The sequence below is a fragment of the Tribolium castaneum genome, chromosome 6, assembly GCF_031307605.1.
Source record: "Tribolium castaneum strain GA2 chromosome 6, icTriCast1.1, whole genome shotgun sequence".
NCBI lineage: Eukaryota > Metazoa > Arthropoda > Insecta > Coleoptera > Tenebrionidae > Tribolium > Tribolium castaneum.
Window position 1 is genome coordinate 3,316,701 of NC_087399.1, and position 23,550 is coordinate 3,340,250.

General features: G+C 33.8%; 3 protein-coding genes across 4 annotated transcripts; 1 reads left to right on the top strand and 2 right to left on the bottom strand.

Moving 5' to 3' along the window:
• Window positions 1-2,816: 2,816 nt before the first annotated feature.
• Window positions 2,817-10,759, bottom strand: LOC103314479 (uncharacterized). 2 transcript variants are annotated; one of them, XM_064357406.1, is made up of 3 exons: window positions 10,619-10,759; window positions 5,100-5,155; window positions 2,817-4,858 (listed from the first exon to the last, which is right to left on the bottom strand). In XM_064357406.1, exons 2-3 carry the CDS (start codon window positions 5,130-5,132, stop codon window positions 2,909-2,911), a joined length of 1,983 nt encoding a protein of 660 aa, XP_064213476.1. In that variant the 5' UTR covers window positions 5,133-5,155; window positions 10,619-10,759; the 3' UTR covers window positions 2,817-2,908. The 2 variants fall into 2 exon arrangements, with proteins under 2 accessions (XP_064213476.1, XP_064213475.1); XM_064357405.1 differs by having other exon boundaries at window positions 5,094-5,155.
• A 3,093-nt stretch (window positions 10,760-13,852) lies between these two features.
• LOC660378 (uncharacterized) lies at window positions 13,853-17,400 on the top strand. Its single transcript, XM_966614.4, has 5 exons — window positions 13,853-14,290; window positions 14,336-14,434; window positions 14,738-14,782; window positions 14,882-15,569; window positions 15,622-17,400. Exons 1-5 carry the CDS (start codon window positions 14,080-14,082, stop codon window positions 17,270-17,272), a joined length of 2,694 nt encoding a protein of 897 aa, XP_971707.2. The 5' UTR covers window positions 13,853-14,079; the 3' UTR covers window positions 17,273-17,400.
• On the bottom strand, window positions 17,350-21,200 carry LOC103314015 (hypothetical protein). Its single transcript, XM_064357404.1, has 2 exons — window positions 20,832-21,200; window positions 17,350-20,772 (listed from the first exon to the last, which is right to left on the bottom strand). Exon 2 carries the CDS (start codon window positions 20,764-20,766, stop codon window positions 17,449-17,451), a length of 3,318 nt encoding a protein of 1,105 aa, XP_064213474.1. The 5' UTR covers window positions 20,767-20,772; window positions 20,832-21,200; the 3' UTR covers window positions 17,350-17,448.
• Between the last annotated feature and the right edge of the window lie 2,350 nt (window positions 21,201-23,550).

A 23,550-nucleotide genomic window follows, 5' to 3' on the forward strand; every position in this document is an offset into this window, starting at 1 on the left:
AACAATTGTCAAACTTCAATGTTTTATTTAGTTTTTAGCTGAATCATTATTGATAAAGTAATAAAACAATAATATTTAATTATGGTTTATTATAACTTATCCACGTGAAAAGTATGAGCCCTTACAACAGAATATTTGGACGAAATCTTGTTTTATTTAATAAAAAAATTGGTTTTATTCCAAATAGACTTTATTCATTTGCATGAATTTAAACTTATCTACAGGGTGTTTTACGTAATTTACGAACTTGATTAGTGAAAAATTGAAAAACTTTTTCTAGTTTGTTCACCCCTTCAAAAAAATACAAAAAATAATTTAAGTGATTAGTGATTGAAATAGATAGATTAGAATCATTTTCATTCCGTCTCTTGATAGAACACACGATAACTATTGCTGATTAGTGATTAGTTTGACCACTACTGTCGTTAAATCATTAAATGTGAATTTTTTGTATCTAGTGTTTTGTGGCTTTTGTATATTTGGGTGCGTGCATTAGGAAAGTTGTGTGAAACACTCTGTATTTCTCTATATACTACTTAGGCGTTTTTTTGAAATTTTTTGTCTGATTTTCAATCAGTTATCGTAAAAAAATGTAAATGATGAAATTTAACCATTTGGCTTGACAACTAATAAATGTATAGACGCTAACAAATTTAATACCAAAATAGTAGGCTTTGACTGACGGGTTTTGTATTTAACATGGTTTGACCATCAGTTTGATAGAATGCCAAAACATTTATTCCATTTTAATTTATTAAAACAAAAGCAAAAGGGGTGGCAATTCCAACCAAGGTAAAATAATTCTTCTGGGGTTTTCTACAAGATGTTCTAGTTGGCAAAAAACTGGGTATGGACAATTCTTTACAAGTTATGACACGAAAGCTTCAACGAGACTTGGCAGAAATTTGTAAAAGTTGCCACAGAAGCACATTAAGAAAAATCACTGCTCTATGGATTGCAGGATCGTATTTCAATTATTGTTCTTAAGAATGTTGTCGCAGATCAATAAAAAAACCAGCTCTTGGCTTTTATAAATAAATAACAAAGTGTGCTTAAAAAAAGCAGAGAACTATGTAGGTCGAAAGTAACTGACAGTGGACATAAAATTACTATAAAAGTTATATTTACTGATGAATCTTAATTTTGTGTTTGTGTAGTAGGTTCTGTGATTTTCAAAAACAAGTAATAAAAACTAGCAAACTTTTTTGCATAAAGACTGTTTCAAAATTTGGTTAAATTTGCCAAGGAACAAATATGGTATGGGAAACATGGGTCTGGAGCAATTTGAGTTCATAGATGAGACACTAAACAGCATCAAATATATTTTGCAAAAACATTTATTACCATCCTCTGAAAAGTTGTCTCAATTTTTATTTTATAAAAAATATATTTCTTGTTACACAGCAAAACTTTTGAAATAAAAAAACGGTAATTTTTACATTGTCTTGGCCAGCAAATAGCCCAGATTTGCTTTTTTTGGCAAAAATGAAAAGTTGTCTCTGAAATATTCCTTAGTAATCATTGAATGCTTTAAAAAATTAAATAAAACATATTTGTCACAAATTACTACAAGGTTTTTTTTGTTCAAACAATTAGTAGTCGTCAGACATTATTCTTGTTTTTTTTTCTAATTTTATGTTAAATATAAGTGCTCTAAAATAGGTCTTAAGTTAGAAAACAAACGTATTTCTTTGAAATATACTTGTTTTTTTAAATACACATTCATTACCTTGACGTGCATTTTCTTTACACAAATGTATTTGTCCAAACATTTATTTGTTACGGCTCGTACTAGCTATACTTTATATAGAAAATAAATAAAACAAAAAAATATAAATGTGTGCTTATCCACCCCAAAAGTATCCAAATATGTGTAGACCACCAAAAATTGGGCACATGAAAAGACAGGGTAGAATTCTACAAACTTGTTGTTTTTCTAAAAGTAAACATAAGAAAAAAATCTAAAAAACCTACAAAATGCCTTGATTTTAGACACCCCAAAAATAGCTCTTCATTTCTGGACCAAGCCAATTGGCGCATGCAAAAATCAATTAAAATTACCTCAAAACTGCTCTAAAACCATTGTCAAATCTCTAGATTTCACACACCTCAAAACAGCTTTTCATTTCTGGACCAAGCCTATTGGCGCATGGAAAAAATCAATGAAATACAACTTAAAGCGACTTAAAATCCTCGACACTCCAAGTAAAATTACTTTAAAAACCAGGAAAAACCTTTATAAATTCCCTAGTTTTTAGATACCCCAAAAATATAGCTTTTCATTTCTGGACCAAGCCAATTGGCGCATGGCAAAGGTGTTAAAAATGATTACCAAATAAATTTTGCATACCCCAACTGTATTCAACTATTATACGCACATAAAAAAGATACACCTAATTGTTCGAAGTCTACTAAAATATCTGAACACTCCATTATGGATTTTCATTTAGAGATCGCTATTAAAACTTTAATGTTATCGTAAACATGTTCGGTTTGTGTCTTAATTATCAAATTTAACACCCCAATATTCGACTATGCCTTCATGATAATTCTTGGATTCAGAATATTTACAGAATTAATAAAAATAAGTGCAAAACATTCCCCGTTTTCATTCCGACTTATTTTTACAGCATCTCCTCTTTCACGACAGCTTATACCGTTTATAGGTATGTGTCTATCGAGGAGAATCATCGGCACGACCATCAATCCTGAATTCGTCTTCGACTCATGAGCCTTTGGCCTTTGGCGAATCAACAGGACAGTAAAATTAGCTGAACTTGGTGAACAAACGGATTTTGGTAACAAGTAAAATTGCATTTGGAAATTTAAATAGAATTTTATTATTACCACTATAAACAAATCATTAGCAGAATAATAAAATAAGTATTAATTTTTTTAACATAATAAATTATAATAGTGTATCACTACAGACAGATTTACTTATTCCTTCAGTTCCAACTTGATATGTTATAAAAACTTTCTTCTCCTCTGGCTCGAATGTCAAACCAGCGTAAATCTTTTTTGAAATGTGTTTATAGTCAGGTTCATCAAATTTAGTGTAATATTGCTTCTCAAAAATTTGTTGTAAAGCTTCATTTGCAGACTTGGAATTCATTTTGTATTCAAAAATGATTCCAACGTACTTACTGATTATCACCACATCTAGGGTATTGGCTATCCCTGGTCCTTTTCTTTTTTTCTTGATCTGGACCTCACTGTGTGTTTCGAAGTATCTGGAGTCATATACCAGAGTATACAAGATGTGATGAAGTTCTTTTTCATTCATAATCTTCTGTGATTCAGAGAGTAATACTAATACGGCGTTTGCAAGATCAACAAATGCCCTCTCACTTGTACTTTGTAATAGTATATTCAGAGCACTTACATAATTTTTAACAGATATAGCGTTCAAGTGGAATTTACGTATAACTGCCAGTGCTTCACTATAGCAAAGGTTGCGGACATGTTGCTTAATTTCAAAATTAGGTATTTTTAAAACACAAAATGTCGAGTCATTTTCAAAATCAGCCCATTCTTCATCTTCATCTTCATCTTCATCCTCGGTGTTTGTTTCAATGTCATCTGTTTTCTTATCAATTGACAATATATTAAAGTAACCAGAATCAGCCAAGAAATGCAAAAATAACTCCACATTTTCCTCCGATATTTCATCAAACTGCAAACAAATAAGTTCCTTTAGACTCGTTAGATGATCGACATTCACCGATGTAACTCTTCTTATCTTAACTTCACCATTAGAAATAAGTTCCTCAATTTTTTCTCGAACTGAAGGTTCCGCAAACAGCTTCCCCAGATTTTTTACATGACCTGGATTGATAATCCAGAAAGAGGAATATTTGAGCGTACCGGTTGTATAAACCCTTTTCAAAAGGTTCAAGACTGACCAGCTACTGAATATTTTCAATGGGCTATTAGATACCATATATCCATCATACCATTCCGTAATTGTTTTGAATGTTACTTTCCCACAAGCAGCTTTAACTTCTGGAAGCTCAAGTAGATGCTTTACCTCCTCATCCGTAAATCCTAAGTACGGTGCGTATCGAAGATCACTTAGGAACGGATAATGTTTTATAACTCTTGCTGCATCCCCTGAGAAGGCTCCGGCCAACCGAACACAAGCAAAAATTAATGAGCGTTTTATGAAATCATTGAATTTCAGCGTACTAGCCATGAAATGTTTTAGACAATCATTAATTAATCCAATGTCATCTTTATTCGGACAAGACTCGAATACCAGGCCCACCACAGCATCGTACTCATCGATGAGTATGAAAACTTTTTCCTCATAATGTGTATGTAAAACTTTCGATAAAAATGTTAAGCTATTTACCAAATGAGCTTTACATAACATGATGCACTTTTTTTGATCGTAGAAATTTTCGAAGTATTTAACGTCAATGTGCGAAATGCTTAACTTTTCACTTGTCCAGACTATTCTACCATCATCAGTCTTCTTCACCAGATATTCATGTTCTCTGAATGCACGATTTATAGCCAACGCCAATTCGTGCTTAACTTCAGTAAAACTGCTACCACGAACACTCCCGAGATCAATATGTATCACAGGATGAGATCTGCAGTGCTTTGAAAAAAATTGTGTTTCTTCAGTACAAATCTTTAGGTTCTCAAATAAACTTCTTTTCCCCAGTAGAAACTGCTTCAACATATCCATGAGGGTAGTTTTTCCAAAAGCTCTAGGCGCCGTTAGTAGTACTATTTCACTAGTATCACTTAAGAGACATTTGATAAACAAGGTCTTGTCCACAAAGGTAATTGTCTCTTTGATTGTGGCGAATTCATGACTTGCCAGTTCGCACAGCGACTTTTCTGAATCCTAAAAACAGAAAAAAATTACAACTCGTTACTAAATGCATTAGCATAGTTGTTATAAATAAAGTGATTAGGATTATTTTTGTGGTTTTTAAATTAAAAGTTTCTGAAAATTATATTATATGTACTTATTATTACTAATAATAAATTATTGCCACCGTTAATTTCTAATACAGGAGAGTTTTACTAATGATTGTGAATTCCACCAATAAACCTGACTGACTAAATATATTTCTTACCTTCACCTTAGAATCATTTAGAGAAGAACTCTCGTTCATTTTTACTTTGGTTCGGCTACAATCTGTAATACAAATAAGCATATAAATAATTATAATCCGAGTAGTATGAAATAAACTGCACAATAATTCTTTTTTTCTATATCAACATTTTTTTAAATTACAGAAATATTCACTACTATGTTGGAAAATACAACGTTCAGTATCTAACGAGTAATACAAAAATTTCTACAATAAATTAAAAAATGACCAGTACTAGAGAAAACAAAATTGTAGCAGAATATTATACACCATTAAAAATAAGACAACAATCTGACCTCCAGCAATTTAAAAATAGTTACAAATCTTTTACTCAAGATAAAAAACTAAATATACCAAAAAATATCAAAGAAGTAACTCAAATGAGAAATCGTAATTTTGCTATAGAATATCTCAATTCGACCGTAAATAAAAAACTAACAAAGACAGGTTTTTGCAAATCTAAAAGTATTTCCAGAAATTCCCTTAATATGGGACTAAATTCAGTTGGAATTAAGATTGCATGTAAAACGAGAACAAACGGGGACAAACCAGATCAATCCGGAACAAAAGAGAACAAATCGGAACAATTGGGAACAAATGAGAGAAAAAGTAAAATAAAAAATAAAAAAATATTCGATAATGTAGAACATAAAGCAGGTAGTCGTAAAAATACAAGTTTAGATGAAGAAGCAGACGAATTAATTAGTAAATCTTTAGAAACTTTTCAGTCATAAATGGACAAACTAGTTTCATACATTCCCAACGATGAGAAAGAAAAATGGAAAAAAGATTTAAAACCTATTATTACTGAAATAGACAGATTAGAAGATGGAGCAAAAATAGTTGGTTTCAAACAAGAAGTTGTAGATAAATATATTGCAAGAAAAGCAGCTAATTTATTCCTTGAACAATTAATTATGACTGATTGTGAGCTAGAGTCCGCTAATAATAAAATAGATGAATTGGAATATAAATTAGATAACTACAATAATTACGATCCTAAGAAACTAGCAGAATTAAGAAGCAAAACAGTAGTAATACCATCAAACATCGATGATGTAAAGAAAAGAACTTTGAAAATATTTGAAAGACATACTAAAAATATGAGAGCAATAAATGAAAAGATTCAAAAATTGTAAATTAAATGGAAAGTACTGTATTCAAGAATTTAAATATATTCAATGAAGAATATCCAAAATTCCGAAAAAAGTTTTCAAGTCTCATTCAACAAGTTAATAAATTAAAAATTATTATTTTTGTTCTTATGTTTATTATCGTAATTGTAATTATTGTTTTCTTAATTTATTACTTCAACACTAATAAAAAATAGCGATTATGTTATGTTATATTATGATGATACTAATACGAGTCCATAAGCTAATGTATCTGTAGAATTAGGTAAAAGGTATCTTTTATCATCTTTCCAACTTAGAGACTTTTTCTTTACTTCTTCAGTAAATATATCATGTTTATGACTCCTGATCACTTTCTGCCTATGAAAGTATTCCTTTTGATTAAACAAGCAATTTTTGTAATCTTCAAAACTTATTTCTTTCTTCAATACTGCTTTTTTGATACCTTTTAATTTTTTCGAAACAGACGTTTCAGTTCTGTAACTGTACATTTTTGACCTTAAACCTATGCATTCTAATATCTTAATACCATTCAATTCATCTTTGAACTTCCCTATTACTTTCTTATTTTTATCCGAATATAATGGATGATCCTTTGGATAATCAGCTGTATCAAAATAGACGGGATTGTTTTTCATAAATTCATAGAAATCGGCATTTTTAATCTCATATATAAAGCTATCAGTGTCTCCATAAAGAAGTTTTACGTTTTCATTAAATTCTTTTTTAATTACATTGTAATGGAAGTTATACATTAACAATTTCGATAAATCTAATACAGCTTGTCCAATATAAATTGGTTTATTAAACAATACTTTTGTTTTAAAATTGTGAACTGCTGCCAGGTGTTTGCTAAATATAGTTCTGTGTTTAAAATTAGGTTTGTTTATCGCTTTTTGTAATTTTTCTTCATCACAATATAATTTAATATTTTGTTGGTTTCTAACAGATTGCATAGACTTACCATATGGGGCATTAACCATTAATTTCCAGAAATCTTTTTTTTATGGAGGTGCATTCGGGTGCTTTTGATATATTTTCCACATATGTCACATTTGATTTTACTAACTCTCTTTTTTCTTGGTTCAGCAAATAAATCATCATCAAATGAAAATATTTCTGAATTCGCTTCGCTCATGAGGACTCTGTCCGAATTCCGCAAAGGAGGCATAACTGATTTTTTTCCGTTTTTTATTTCCTTATGTAATTGCTCTTCAGCTTTAATAATAGCTTTTATTAAGTCTGCTTTATTATATTTTCTAATATATTTGATGTCTAATGATTTTGCAATATTAAACAGTTCAGATAAACGAAGATTACTTAAGTTCCTTCGTTCCATTTATTATAGGAAAAAATCTAACAAACAATTTTTAGTAAATAAATAAATTCAATCCATTTTTTATGCAAATCTGTTTTTATATGCCTTTTAAAATTAGTTCTAGTGTAATATCTACCACAATCACATAATAAACGAGTAGAATTAACTGCTTTTTTACATTGTTTACATGTTTTTTCATATTTATTTCTATAGTTATAAAAATCATCTGGACATTTTAATTCCAAACAAATGGAGCAAAGACTTGTCATTTATTAGAAAATTTATTCATCAAAGACTTCAAGATTACGAAAGTGTATTTTAAGAAAATCTAGTTTTGCCAAGGTTAATACGTTATTTTCATACATTATATATACTTCTCATATCGTTTAACCTTTTCTGAAACATTTGTCGTGCTTCTTGGTCATCGTTATGTGAGCAATTCATTTAATTTATTACATTTTTTTCATAAGAAATTATCTATAAACAGTGCATGATAAAACACACTGTCCCTTTTGAGGTAAACTTGTGATAAGCCTCGAGATTCAAAAAAATATGTGTGGTATAGGGAGGAGGTGATCAATTTAATGTTTATTTAATTAATTGTCAAAAAAATAAATACTTGTAATAAAAGGGATCTAGTACAATATGCGAGGCAATATGGGACCTACGTATCATAAAAAATAAAATAAATAAAACTATTAGATGTAATTATATGATGAAGACAAATAACGTATGGAAAGAATTTTATCTTCCAAGAAAGAAGAAGCGAAAAATTAAAAATTAAATTATTGACATAGATAATACTGTTACTTGAAAGTTTATGATCAAGACGTATTTTTCATATTAGACAATGATAATGATAATCAATGATAATCAACAAGGTAAAGATTTAGCAGAAATATTGGGTTATGAAAAATCAACAAATGCTATAAGTAAAGACGTAGGTAGGTGTTGATTTTAAGAGAAAATTGATAGTCGTATTTTTTTGGAAATATGTTGTTTTTGCAGAAAAAGAAAAATATTAATCACAAATAATTTGCTTCAATTCATGGGATTTATTGAAGAAATAACGCGATTTTAAGAACTTTTTAAAGGACTAGGAAATCTCATACGAAGAAATAGATTATAAAAATACTAAAGCAAATTTGTATAAATATATATACAAAATGATTAAAAATTTTAAAATTAATAATGATGTTGAATAACAATAAGGCAAAAAAAGTTTGGAAATATCATTTTAAATTAGAAGAATTGCTAGATAAATAGGAAACTAACGTTAACGAATATAATATTTTAAGGCAATACATAATTATAAAATTAATGCTAATCCATTAAACCTGTTGGACTTTATAAATAAAAATAACTACTCCTATAAAATTAATTTGAGTACGTGGTTGACCGATATATGGTTTACGTTATTTAAAAGAAAAATATAATAATAACAAATGATCTTTTATGCTTTATACAATATGGAATTTCAGTGGGGGGTAGCTATCCCCCACTGAATTTACGCGATATTAAGAAAGATTTAAAGAAAATTTTAGAAAACTATAAAATAGAATACCAAATAATAAATTATGATAAGATTAAAAATGAATTATCATATTATAAAAAATTGATAACAAAATATATTATAAATATTTCGCCAAATAGTTAATTTAAATAAAACAATATGGATTTTATTGAGTGTTCGTAATATTAAATCTCTAATAATAACATTAAATACAAAAACGGATCAAGAAATTAAAGAATATTTATATTACTTTGGAAGAAATATTTTATTCATATTTGGAATACACTAAAAAGTTTTATTTGAATATAGGAGAATCACTCGAAAAGATAGTCAGATAAAGCAAATTGAAACGATAATTGAAATTAAGAGAGATGATTAAAAATATTATCAAGTTAACCAAAGGGCATATAATAAATAGTATAATAGTTTTATAGCAAAGATTCGGTAATAAACAATATAACAACAATTGTGGTAAAGACATGTTTTCATTATAATTTAATCGATGATGATAATGTAAACAGATAACTCATCTTTGATAACCTAAGCACAACAAATTGTGCTTAAAAAAATCCAACTTTTAGATTACTTCAATATATATATATATATATATATATATATATATATATATATATATATATATATATATATATATATATTGGAATGCAACTAACTTTGAGAGAAATTGTGTTGTTGATAGAATGAGTAGGTAAGTTTATTAATGGTCAAGCTTATTTGCCTGTAAAGTATGCTATTATAAAGTAACTGCGAAAGGCAATTAGTTAACTTTAACAAACTAGTTGAGTTTAATGAATAATTGGTATTCTGAATATAGGTATGCCTTTCTTCCGATAAATGAGATTATTCACTTACTTCCAAGTATAAAAAAAAATACCTATTGTGTGATTTGGACCTAAGAATAGTGTTGTATCCACGATTTCGTGATACTTCAGAAAGGGGAAATATTAATATACTCGGTGTAAAATTCAACAGATTTATTCTCTACAAACTTCCAACAACTTACAACGTTACAACAATTTACTTTTAGCTCTACATCGCGTCTCCTTCCCTCATTTTTGTGACGGTCCTTTTTAAGAAGGAAAAACTACCTGCTCCCAGAAGGGGGGCGTCACGAGCGGTTAAGGATTGAGGGTTGCACATTTAACAAGAAAGTGAAAGTTGTACATTACAACAATAGAAACAACTTACAGTACGAGTCAGCGTTAAGCAGACATTTTCTCTGCGATATTTAAAAACCTTTACAAAAACACAAATTCAGATAAGCAATTTTGCCTACCGTACAACACGTGTTACAACTTCCTAGTGATAACAGTATAATAAATATAATCATTCTAGTTATTATGTAATTACTGCCATGTTTTGGACGCGAAAACAATTACAATATAAAAACCACGTGGTCGTGGGTCAGGATTCAGTTATTTGATTTACTTTAATTTTAAACACAATCGTTGAAAATAAACATAATGTCAGACGAATTACATTTTACTTATAACATTTAACAAATATCAAGACAATCAAGACTTACCTGTTAATCGATGCACAACACGCTCACGACGCTCACACGCTACTACAAGGTGTCAACTGTCAACTGTCTACTCGACGCAACAACTCTTATTCTATGGCAACAACAAACGACAAGTAAAACTGAATTATCGACCGAAACAGCGCCGCGCGCGATTAAGCTTTATTATAAAAATGTCTAGGCTTTTTAATATCACAATTACGAAATTAAAAAAACTCAAATTTAGACAAATTATAACTATGTAACAATAATGACATTGTTGGTTGCCTATCGTTGAATACTACAATAACATTTTTGCACGATCGGTCTTTTTTGTCTATTTACCCTAGGCGTTACCACGACGGTATGTTGCTTTTATTGGTTACTAGGAATAACAAAACGGTAAGTATTTACTTACCGTTCACTGAACCAACTGGCATAACTTCCGCAAAGATTTAGATAATGAAATCCAAATTAATCATAATATTTTAACCACCGAACAATTAGAACACGAAATAAATAAGTTTACAAAATCAATTCAAAAAATTAGGAAAAAACATTCAACCACGCGAATAGTCACTTCATTAAGAAAAGACAAAATACCGGATAACATTGTTAATTTAATTAAAACTCGTAATCGCGTCAAGAAACGAATGCAAGTCACCGGTGACATTACACTCAAACCCCAAATTTCGGCATTAAATAGTCAAATAAAGAATCTAATACGCGAACATAAAAATAACGTTTGGCAAACAAAATTAGCTTCACTTAACCCTAACGATAATTCACTTTGGAAAATGATAAAATTATTGAAACGTAAATCTTATGATATACCGACACTTATCGCGAATGGCACCCCAGCAGAAACGACGGAGCAAAAGGCGGAGGCACTGGCGGCACAATACGAATCAGTACATAGAGCAGATCAAAATTTCAATAACGAACAAAATGATATTAAAAGGCAAGTTGAAGAATTCATAAATCAAAATCGCGAGCAGATAAATTCACAACACTATCTATCACGAATTGTAACAAACCCAACCGAAATTGCAGAAATAATTAAAAAATTCCCCAATAACAAAGCCCCGGGGCTAGACGAAATAGAAAATAAAGTAATTAAAAATTTCTCACGTAAAGCTTTAGTACAATTGACAAATTTAGTTAATGCAATGTTCAAATTAAATCATTATCCCCAATCATTTAAAACCGCAAAAGTAGTACCCATTTTTAAACCAGGTAAAAACGCGCAATTACCGAGCAGTTACAGACCGATTAGTTTACTTTCTTGTATCTCCAAAATTTTCGAAAAGGCAATTCATTTTAGACTCAGCAAAATTCTTCAGAAAAATAAAACAATTAATAATTGCCAGTTTGGATTTAGACCGAAACACAATACCACACAACAACTTGCCAGAATCGTTAATGATATTCAGATTAATTACAATAAAGATAAAGTTACCACAATGGCTTTACTTGATATTGAAAAAGCATTTGACCGCGTTTGGATCGACGGTTTAATATACAAAATGATCCATTACAAAATTCCGAAAAGCTTAATCTTATTAATCCATTCATATTTAACAAATCGGGAACTCCTAGTACAATTAAAAAATACCCAATCGACGAGGAAATTAATTGGAGCGGGGGTCCCGCAAGTTTCAGTACTAGGTCCAACTCTTTTTAATATTTTTATAAATGACATACCAATATTCGCGAAAACAAATACGGCGCTTTACGCAGACGACACGGCAATATACGCGAGCTCCTTTTCGGCCCAGATAGCGAGCAAGCAAATACAAATTCATATTAATTTATTGGAGAAATTTTATGACAAGTGGAAAATCAAAATCAACGCGGAAAAAACACAACAAATAATATTTACACGAAAATTTACCGACCATAAAATTTGGGATAAATTACGGGTATACGATAACAAAATTACAGACGAACCGCACGTTAAATATCTCGGGACGTACATTGACACACGTTTAAATTTTTTCAAAAACACTAAGTACTTAATTAGTAAAGCCTCCGCCGCCCTTAAAAACATGTACTCGCTTATGAACAGAAACAGTAAACTCACGCCACAAAATAAAGTGTTAATGTACAAAACCATATTTCGACCAATTTTGACATACGCCGCCCCCGTATGGTGTCACCTCTCGGACACTGCCTTCAAACCGCTGGAAGTTTTTCAAAATAAATGTTTAAGATTAGCTTTGGATGAAAGTCGCTATGCTAGAATTGTCGATCTGCAGGAAAGATCGGCGACCACTAGCCTACGCGCATTTGTTAATAAACTTAGTAACAATTTTTATAGTCATCAATTAAATTTCAATAAATTAACTCGTAGAATCACTAAATTTAGAAGTTACAACACGCCCTTCAGGCTAAAACATAAATTATCGTATCAACATTTGAGCATCTACGATAAATAAACTTCCAGCAGGGCCTCAGACCCCTTAGACAGATCCATGGAATTTTATTCTCGTGTGATCTGTCAAAGTCTAACTGAAATGAATCAGCCACCAATCCAGTTGATTTAACGTCGGAAATCAAGGATCGACCTCTAGTTCGCTATGTGGTCCACGAATTTCCAAACGCACTTTTTTGTATATTTGTAAATATTGTATGTAAATAAGTAGGTTAAGTTAAATTAGTTAAAATGTCACAAAATAAATATTTTCAAAAAGTACAAAACTACAGGACTGGGGAGACCTCTGGTCCACAGTCGCGCGCTTCGGTGCATAGCTTAAGTTAACTTAGGTAGGACGCGTAATTTATGGCTCGGCGGGGTCAACAGAAAAAGGGTTTTTGTACTTCTTTCCCTTAGATCAATGATAATTTTGTTATGCATGTTAGTTATAAGAAAATCCCATACTGTATTAATTAAGTATTAAGTATAAGGCGCCTTCAGCGCACCAATAATTGTTTGCACTACAGGTTAAGCACGACTGTGCATGAACCTGTAAATTATAATTTGTAAATTAGGTTAAGATTTCTGTGTTTGTAGGATTTCTGATCCTTTGTAATTGTTGTAATTTAAATAAACTATGTTGAAATAATAATAAAATAAGACCGAAGATCTAAAGGTCCCCGGTTCAATCCCGGGTTTCGGCAATCTTTTTTTTTTCTTTAATAGTAGCAACAGAACTTTACTAACCAATCCAACAAAAAATCATCAAAATTTTTGAAAAAATAACACAAAAATAGAAATAAAATAAAATTCTCTCTTTTGAATATTAGTTCAAATCACACTTTCATAAGATGGCGCTGCAAAATCTAACCTAAAAAATCAATTGACGCTTGTCTCCGACAAAAACGCTGTGTTTGTGATAACAGAAAGTGATTACGAAATGATTGAAAAACCTAAATCTCGTTAAATTTGACGATTTTTACCCAAAACGTTGAATTTTGTCATAAAATCAGGAGTCCCAGAAATCCCAATAGTTCTAATAAATCGTTTTGCTCTCCAAACAACAAACATGGAAGCTACAGAAAATGAAAATGTCGAAAGATGCGTTGTACCGAATTGTAAAAACACCGCAACAACCGGAATACCGTTTCCCAAACAGGCCGAAATTTTAAAACAATGGTTGGAAGCTTTAGAAATTCCAGATTTCGTACCAGACGACACGAGTTTCGTCTGCCTGGACCATTTTTCCGATGACAGTGACGTTTTGGACCGAGTTAAAGGTAAAAATCAGCGAAATTTCGACAATTCGTAACGATTTTTCGCAGAAAATGCACTCGAAAACGTACTCGAAGAGCTACCAATTCCCAGTCCCACCAAAAACCGGAAGGCGGAGGAAAAAGTCACACCGAAGCCTTCAACTAGCGGTAATTTTATTTACAGCGTCTTTAAAAACTTTCACTTAAAAAGATTCATTTTTGCCAAGAAGTATATAAACTCAAACGCGTTTAGCAAAAATAATTACAAAAATTTATTCAAAGTTTTTAAAATACTCGCTCTTGTCACGCTTTTCGTTACAATTAATTCTAAGAAAATTTGGTTATTTTAAATTCTTAGATTCTGTTAGTGTAGTAGTACCTATGTTGGCATTTTTATTTAATAACTGAAATACAGAACACCAACCTGAGAATGATAAATCATTTCAAAATCCAAACAACATTTTTTTTCAGAGAAGTTTGACGCTTTTGGGCGGCCACCACTCGACCATCAATCAGGTAATTAACCATTGAACGATGATATTAAAACAAAATACTTTACAACATGTAGTTAATCACTATGAGCTTCTTAAGTAATCTTAATTGGAAAAAAATCAGCTTGCAGGCTGTGCTTGGGCAAGGAAGATGCCACAACGAACGTCTACACCCTCCTCATCCCCAACGTGACCATAGCCCAGGCAATCACCACTTGCATGCCCTCACTTCGTGTAGCAAAAGGCGACCGTTTATCGAAACTAATCTGCCCTAAATGCCTCCAAACAGTTCGTAGTTACTACAAATTTCGTACAAATTGCCTCTCCAGCGACCACAAACAACGCGAAGCGATCCGTTTCGCCGAAAAACGAAAAATCCACGACAATCAAATAACTCAAACGAAAAAATTCTGCGCCGATGAGATCCGAAAATACACCGAAACGCATCCGGTCACAAAACCGAAATCGGAGATTGATAAAAAATTCGAATACGTTGAGGCTGAACTGATGAAAGCTTTGGAGGGCAAACTGACCGATGAGATGAAAAGTGCCGATAACATCATCATTCAAGTGCAGAGTGATGACGAAGAAGGGCAAGAACAGGGGACTTCGGTTGCGTACATTGAGCCCAACAATGTGGTCAAGGTTGGCAGCAATGAAGTGAAACTACCCAAGGGAATCAAAGTCAGCGTGCACCAACCGCGCGTTGGGACATACGAAGCCAAAGAAATTGAAGGGATTTACAACTCGGAGTCGTTCTGTCTGGTGGATAATTACGTGTTCGAGTACCGGCTATGCAAAGGGAATATCAGGTAATTTAATTATCGTGTTCACGGATGCCAACACAAATTATTTATTTTCCAGGCATTTGAAATGCCTCATTGGCAAATGCCGCGCCAGCGCCGAGCAAACGCTGCCCGAATCGGGCATTGTGGACCCGAAAGTCGTCGTCAAAATCGGGCATAATCACCCAGCCCCCTCCCCCGAAGAGCGCCGCAAGCAAATTTTTTTGCACCTCATGCGTCGCAAAATGCAAAGCGACAAATCCCTAAACTTTCGCAGCGTTTACGAGGAATTTTGCGAAAAAGACCCCGAAATGCAAGAGTTGGTACCGCTCAAAACGGTGATTAACCAGATCTGTTGCCAACAGATGAACCTAAAGTCGCCACCAATTTATTCCTTTGAACAGTTTTTCGAACAAATCGAAAACGACGAGTTCCAAAAACTGCATTTTACGCACGGACATAAACAGTTCTATCAGGAGAGACTGACTGCGAGCGATGGGGGAAAGGCTGTCATTTTTGCCAACTGTGAAACAATCGAGGAGATTTCAGGGAGTAAAATAATGTACGTCGATGCGAGCTACAAAATTGACACGAACGAAAAATTCAAGTATCATTTGATCACGGTTTTGGTGTGGATTAGCGACAATGACAAGTACCAACCGATCGTGGTGAAAAACCGGAAAATTAAGTTCGATTGCTTCCAATATTACCCAATCATGTTTGCCCTAACAAACGAAAAATCCCCAGAAATTTACAAAACCGTTTTTACCTATCTCCGGGACATTCTCGCCCCGAAACTAAAACCGGAAGAAATCGTCACTGATTACGAAGCAACGCTTCACTATTCTTTAGGCGAAATTTACATGGACTCACACATCGGGGGCTCAGTCTTTTATTACACGCAAAACATTTACAAAAAAATTTGCTCGTTGAACTTGTCGCGCGAACTCGAAACAAACTCGTGTTTCCGCAACATTTACCACATGATCCTGATGTTGCCCCTCTTACCAGTCAACACAATCATCGACGGTTTGAACAACATTGAGCTCCAGGCCTCTGAAATGGGCCAAAGCGAGCTGACAGCCCCCATATTCGACTATATCAAGGACCAATGGATTAATAAAGTAACCCCCGATTTGTTTTGCGTCCATCGGCTCGAAAACCGCATCAACGAGAACGTGATAGCCCCGTTTAAAAAACTGCGCGATTTTTTGATGATTTCCAAAGGCAAAATGCAAAAACAGCAAATAAATATCGTCTCAGTGGTCGAGAAACTGATCGAATTGGAGGCGTTTTTGTGCACTGTGAACACAGCCCCCTCGAAACGGACATTCGCGCGCGATTTGAGCGTCTCGCAGAAGAAAAATGTAGTCAGAGCGTGGCAATTTATCGAAAGTCACCCCAAAATCAACATCAATCATTTCTTCAATAAAGTTTTGGGGTACATCAAGTGTATGGAGAACCAGTTGTGGATTTGGGGGTTTTACCGATATACGGGGGAAGCCAACGACGAGTTGATCAATGCGGCCAATTTTTCCATCATCAATACGGAGGAAAACGACGATCATAATTACGAACAAGGAGTGGAATATGTGGATTATGAATATCCAGGGAACGAAGTTGTTGTCGATGTTGTTGTTGATCAGAAGCACGGATTTTTGGTCAAGGAGGGACAAGAGGAGGTGCAAACCACGGACGAAGAGTTCGAGCATTCGTACACGGAGCAGTAACGCGGTTGTTTTAGCAATTATGTGTTTGTTTATTTTTTAAATGTCCCAGGACAAGGAAGGAAGTTTAAGAAATAATACTTGGTTCTTTATGTAATATTTCTTCAAAAATACATTTATATTTTAAACAACTGCTTCTTAATTCTAATTCCCAATAAATGCCAACACGATTATCAATTTTATTGTCCCGCGTACAATAAATTAAGTAACAATTGAACTTTACTATCGGACACGCGACTCAACTCTTTCGTAATTTCCTCATACAACAAAAAATCATCTTTTCGTTTCGGTTCTTTGTTCGGTAACAACTTAATAATCAAAACATAATCACTGACACAGTCTTGAATTTGCATTAAACAGTAACACAATTTCACTCGATCATTTGGAAACAACAATGACATGACCCTACTTTTGAGTACTTCCCCCAAAAAATTCACACCGACACTTCCGTACGCGTCCGCAACGGTTTTATTCAATTCTTGGATCATTTTTGCGCAATTTTCAACCCTCTGACCTTTGAGACGCATACACGAAATTAAAATATTCTCCATGAAAGCCTCCGAAAGCGAAAAAACCGACTGGAAAACTGCCGATATTTGCGCAACGAATTTATCATTGTTTTTCTCCGACTTGACGTAATTTTTAAATAGAATTTGTATGAAACTTGGTAATTGGCGACGCGACTGCAGCGAACTGGTTTTTTTCAAATCTGATAAAATCTCTCCGAAAAATTCAAATTTCGCGTTGGTGTTCATAAGTATTTTGGCAATATAGTCGTGGCCTTGTTCAAATTTAAAAAGGGTTTCTTTTACTATTTTTGCCGTAATGTCGTGGTTAAGTTCCGCGAGACAATCTTTATCGATTTTTTTAATTAAAATCCGCTTGATTTCTGTACTGTTAAACTTATCCAAAACGTCCCAAATAATTTCGAAAAACTTGCACCTGTAATTTCGGGGAGTTGTAACATTCAACATCCACTTAAACACATTCAAACTCTTTTCCTCAGTCTGGCCAACTAGTTTTTCGATTAAATTCCACAAAAGTGAGTTGGGACTTTTCGCGAAATATTTCAAAACAATCATGTGTGAATCAGGCGCCGTTTTGAGAAATTCAAGAGTTGTACTGACGTCGCAAACGACACAAATCAAATGCAAAGCATGCTTTTTCACCGAAACAGCTTTGACTTGGTTAATTTCGGCCAAAAATTTTTTCGCTTCAAGTTCCGGTGTATTATACACGCAACTATAAACCGAGCCTAGGCCTCGACGCAAATAATCGCCTTTGCAAAATTGTAAAGCAACAGGGAAGAGAGTCTCGGGACGGACTGAAAGATGAGCGTAGCGCACAAGTGTGCACTGGACCGAGTACAAATTTCTAACTTCGTTATTTGTTAAATCGACTTTAAATTCATTTGGTATGAAAGTTTTGAGGTAATTGATATAAACCTCGGATGGAGCCACAAGGGCTAAAGCCAAGACTAGATCACGCACGTCTGAATGGTTAAATTCATTTTGGCGCAACTTTTCCTGACAGAAATCAATGACACGGTTGGCAATGTTAAGAAACGATAGTTTTTTCACGTGGCGCCAAAAATTATTAGAACAGTTCGAAATCAAATGAATACGTTCCAAAAACGAATCTATATTTTGCTCAATTGTCTCCGGCTCGTGCCGTAAAAACCAATTCAAGCCGTCCATAGTCGAAGCACATCCTAATCTTTTAAAATACAAATTTTTCAATTCCTTCGGACTATTTTTCTGGCATACGACGTATGAAATGCCTTGTGTGACCCAATTGTCCCAATACGTGATTGTCTCATTTTCTAGACGACTTTTGACCGAATTTAACACTCTGGCATGTGTCCATACTTCGATTTTCGGCTCGTTTCGATCATTGTACAATTTGCAAAACGCAGCGATTTGGCAATCGCAAAGTTCGTAATCGTACGGATCTCCAGACTCGATTAATTCACACACGACCGCTCGAAACACTTTCGCATTGTTTTGAATATTGTACGAATAAAAAAGCGTATCCCAATCGATCAATATCGGCTTTAAATCTAACCCATTTTCGACCAAAAAAATGACGTATTTTTCCCAAATGAAAGTTATGGCGTACATCGAGTTACGGTTGGCTTTCTCAATTGCGAGAATTTCATAAACGAATTTCCAGTGAATTTTCGTGAATTTATCAACCAGTTGCGGATTGTCACAAAGAGAGTACAAAAAAGATACGACCGAGTTATCGTCGTTTTTTAATCGATTGCAAAGCAGTTCGCAAATTCTCAAGAACGTGTTAAGATCGTTGTTAATCGTGCAACAACAAACGCCCAATTTCACCAATCGGGACCTTTCGTCCCTGTTCAAAAAGTCGATTTTTTCCAAGAAATACTCGAGGAAAAATTTCGAACTAAAGTACTGAATGTAGTCCAAATTGCCCGATCTTTCGTGCAACAATTTCGCGCATTGTTCCCGTTCTTTCGGGTCGGTTATCAAACGCAAAATTTCTGGCGTGATCGCGTTAATGTCACTACCAAACTTTTTGTAATAAATTGAGTCGTAAACCGATCGGAAAATCTCAAACTGGTGTTTTTTCGGAAAATATTTCAAATGGGACGACCAATAAAATTGCGACTTTTCCCCCTTTTCGAAGAGAATGCACCGAATTTCAGGCCCCAACTTTCGGATGATTTGGCTCGAATTTAGCACGTTTAAGAATGATTTTGGTTCGGCCAAAACCTGGCTTTTTTGCGACTTTATGTAGTTTTTGGTGGTCCGACGCCCGAGCCGAACTTGAAATTTATACTTGACGAACAATTTCGAAAATAATTGAGGGTTGTTTTGGGCGAGAAAGACCAAAATCGGGTCACCGTTCATGAAAGTGTGGTCACCCAAATGTCGCACCCTTTCGTCGAAATAAACAACGAACAAGTTCGGGTCTTTCTCGTAAATTAATTTCAATTGATTCGTTGTTAACTTAATGGGATATTGTTGCAACGTTTCCGAAATCTTATTTTTCGAACATTTCGCGAGTAAAACCGTCGCGAAAAAAACGCCATAGCGGTCACAAAGCGCGTCAAAAATCGCATCAGCTGCACTCTCTCCAACCGGCAGTTTTTTCAAAATCCGGACTTTGACAGAGTACGACACTGAGGGCAACACTTCATTTATCAACTCGTGTGTCCCCACGTCCTTAAACGCCTGCAGGAAAAACCAATCTTCGCGTGCAAGCTTACAAAGTGTGATTTCATCCCCCGTTTTAAAATCTTGAAATAATTCGGAGAAACGGCGAAAATAGATGAGAAAATCGGTGCGAAAAATTCGCTCTAAATGCGACACCGCTTGCAAATTATTACTGATGCAATCAAGCGTTCTTTGCTGGTTTTTAAGCGAGATATTTCGATGCAAAAATTGGAAAAAATTCGTTTGTTTTTCTTTAACAGTGGCCCCCGGCACGTTATGAAAGCCGGTGAGGAAGTTTCGGGCCTCGATATTCATTATCGCCTGCAAAAAAATTATTTTTGGGACGTGTTTCATGAGGTGTGGCAAAAAATAATGGTTACCTCCTAAGATGGTACAATTTTGTGAAATAAATTCCCACAAACGTTAATCATCACTTAATATCACAGGTTATTTTCTACTTTTTCAAGTAGTAAAAAGGGCAAAATCAAATTTACAACTCTTGGCAAGTGATGCACTCATCCAGAAATTGACATTACCGGCAGTTCAGACACGTTATCACTTATCAATTATCAGTATTATCACTTATCAGCTTTAGGGGACAATTGGGTATCTAGATGAATATTTAAACGAATCGAAATTTTGTCTCTAGGAAAGCGAATGCTTTATTAGTTCGGCATTTTTTATTAAATATGTTTGTGTACCCAAACCATTAGGATTGACATTTTATATTAATGTCATAGGAGGAGGAAGGAAGTTTAAGAAATAATAAACATTTGGTTCTTTTTGTAATATCTTTTCAAAAATACATTTATATTTTAAACAATTATTCCTCCTTAATTCTAATACTCAGTAAAATCAGGCAAGTGATGCAAAAAATAAATGACAATACGATTGGCCATTTTTACTGTCCCGAGTACAATAAATTAAGTAACAACTGAACTTCATTATCGGTCACGAGACTCAATTCTTTCGTAATTTCCTCATACAACAAAAAATCGTCTTTTAGTTTCGGTTCTTCATTGGGCAACAATTTAATAATCAAAACATAATCACTGACACAGTCTTGAATTTGTAGTAAACTACGACACAATTTCATTCGATCATTTGGAAACAACAATGACATGACCCTACTCTTGAGCACTTCCCCCAAAAAATTCACACCGACATTTCTGTACGCGTTCGCAACGGTTTTATTCAATTCTTGGATCATTTTTGCGCAATTTTCAACCGTCTGACCTTTGAGAAGCATACACGAAATTAAAATATTCTCAACAAAAGCCTCCGAAAGCGAAAAAACCGACTGGAAAACTGCCGATATTTGCGCAACGAATTTATCATTGTTTTTCTCCGACTTGATGTAAGTTTCAAATAAAATTTGAACGAAACTTAATAATTGGCCACGCGACTGCATCCAACTGGATTTTTTGAAATCTGATAAAATGTCCCCCAAAAATTCAAATTTCACGCCGTTGTTCATAAGTATAGTGGCGATACAGTCATGACCTTGTTCAAATTTAAAAAGCGCTTCTTTCACGATTTTTGCCGCAATGTCGTGGTTAAGTTCCGCAAGACAATCTTTATCGATCTTTTTAATTAAAATCCTTTTGATTTCTGTACTGTTAAACTTATCCAAAACGTCCCAAATAATTTCGAAAAACTTGCACCTGTAATTTCGGGGAGTTGTAACATTCAACATCCACTTAAACACATTCAAACTCTTTTCCTCAGTCTGGCCAACAAGTTTTTCGATTAAATTCCACAAAAGTGAGTTGGGACTTTTCGCGAAATATTTCAAAACAATCATGTGTGAATCAGGCGCCGTTTTGAGAAATTCAAGAGTCGTATTAACGTCGCAAACGACACAACTCAAATGCAAAGCGTGTTTTTTCACCGAAACAGCTTTGACTTGGTTAATTTCGGCCAAAAATTTTTTCGCTTCAAGTTCCGGTGTTTTATACACGCAACTATAAACCGAGCCTAGGCCACGAGGCAAATAATCGCCTTTGCAAAATTGTAAAGCAACAGGGAAGAGAGTTTCGGGACGGACTGAAAGATGTGCGTGGCGCACGAGTGTGCCTTGGACCGTGTACAAATTTCTAACTTCGTCATTTGTTAAATCGACTTTGGATTCATTCGGTATAAAAGTTTTGAGGTAATTGTTATACAGTTCGGAGGGGGCCAGGAGCGCTAAAGCCCAGACTAGATCACGCACCTCTGATCGTTTGAATTCTTTTTGGCGCAATTTTTCCTGACAAAAATCAATGACACGATTGCCAATGTTGAGAAACGACAGTTTTTTCACATGGCGCCAAAAAGTAACCGAAAAGTTAGGAATCAAGTTAATATGTTCCAAAAACGAATCTATATTTTGCTCAATTGTCTCCGGCTCGTGCCGTAAAAACCAATTCAAACCGTCCATAATTGTAACACACTCTAGTCTTTTAAAATACAAATTTTTCAATTCCTTCGGAGTATTTTTTTGGCATATGGCAAATCAAGTTTTGGGCCTCAATATTCATACTGCCTGCAAAAAAATCATTTTTTCGGATGTGTCTGATGTGCTGTGGCAAAAAATGGTTACCTCTTAAGATTGCACAATTTTGTGAAATAAACTTCACCAACGTTAATAATCACTTAGTATCATAGTGTTCAGTAAAATTAGGCACTAAAACACTATTATTTTGTGTTTTTTTAAGTTGTAAAAAGGACAAAATCAAATTTTCGACTTTTGACAAGTGACTCAGTTGTACAGGTATTGACATTACCGGCAGGCCACACACGTTATCATCGGTTTTTTATCACGATTTTTGCCTATAATCGCTTGATTATATTGTAAATAGGATTAGAAATTAGTACACTTTTATTGAGTATTGTCCCAAGTGGCGAAAAGATCAAAATCGAATTTTGCCACTTTGAGTGAGTCATGCAGGTGCCGACATTACCGACGTTTCAAATTTAAAACTGGGCTTTAAACCAATTTTTTCTGTTTTTAATGCATGATTAGGACAGTAAGAAAGATAATGAGGCCCCAGCTGGCCTCTGATAGCCACACATTTTTCCATATTACTAACTTGTAGGGCAAGGGAGAAAAAAACAACG

Coding starts and splice junctions, on each gene's coding strand:
- LOC103314479 (XM_064357405.1), bottom strand. CDS start 5,132: ATGAACGAGAGTTCTTCTCTAAATGATTCTAAGGTGAAG. Junction 4,859..5,093: donor TAAATGATTCTAAGGTGAAG/GTAAGAAATATA, acceptor TTCTGTTTTTAG/GATTCAGAAAAGTCGCTGTG.
- LOC660378 (XM_966614.4), top strand. CDS start 14,080: ATGGAAGCTACAGAAAATGAAAATGTCGAAAGATGCGTTGTACCGAAT. Junction 14,435..14,737: donor ACCGAAGCCTTCAACTAGCG/GTAATTTTATTT, acceptor ATTTTTTTTCAG/AGAAGTTTGACGCTTTTGGG. Junction 14,783..14,881: donor ACCACTCGACCATCAATCAG/GTAATTAACCAT, acceptor GAAAAAAATCAG/CTTGCAGGCTGTGCTTGGGC.
- LOC103314015 (XM_064357404.1), bottom strand. CDS start 20,766: ATGAATATCGAGGCCCGAAACTTCCTCACCGGCTTTCATAACGTGCCG.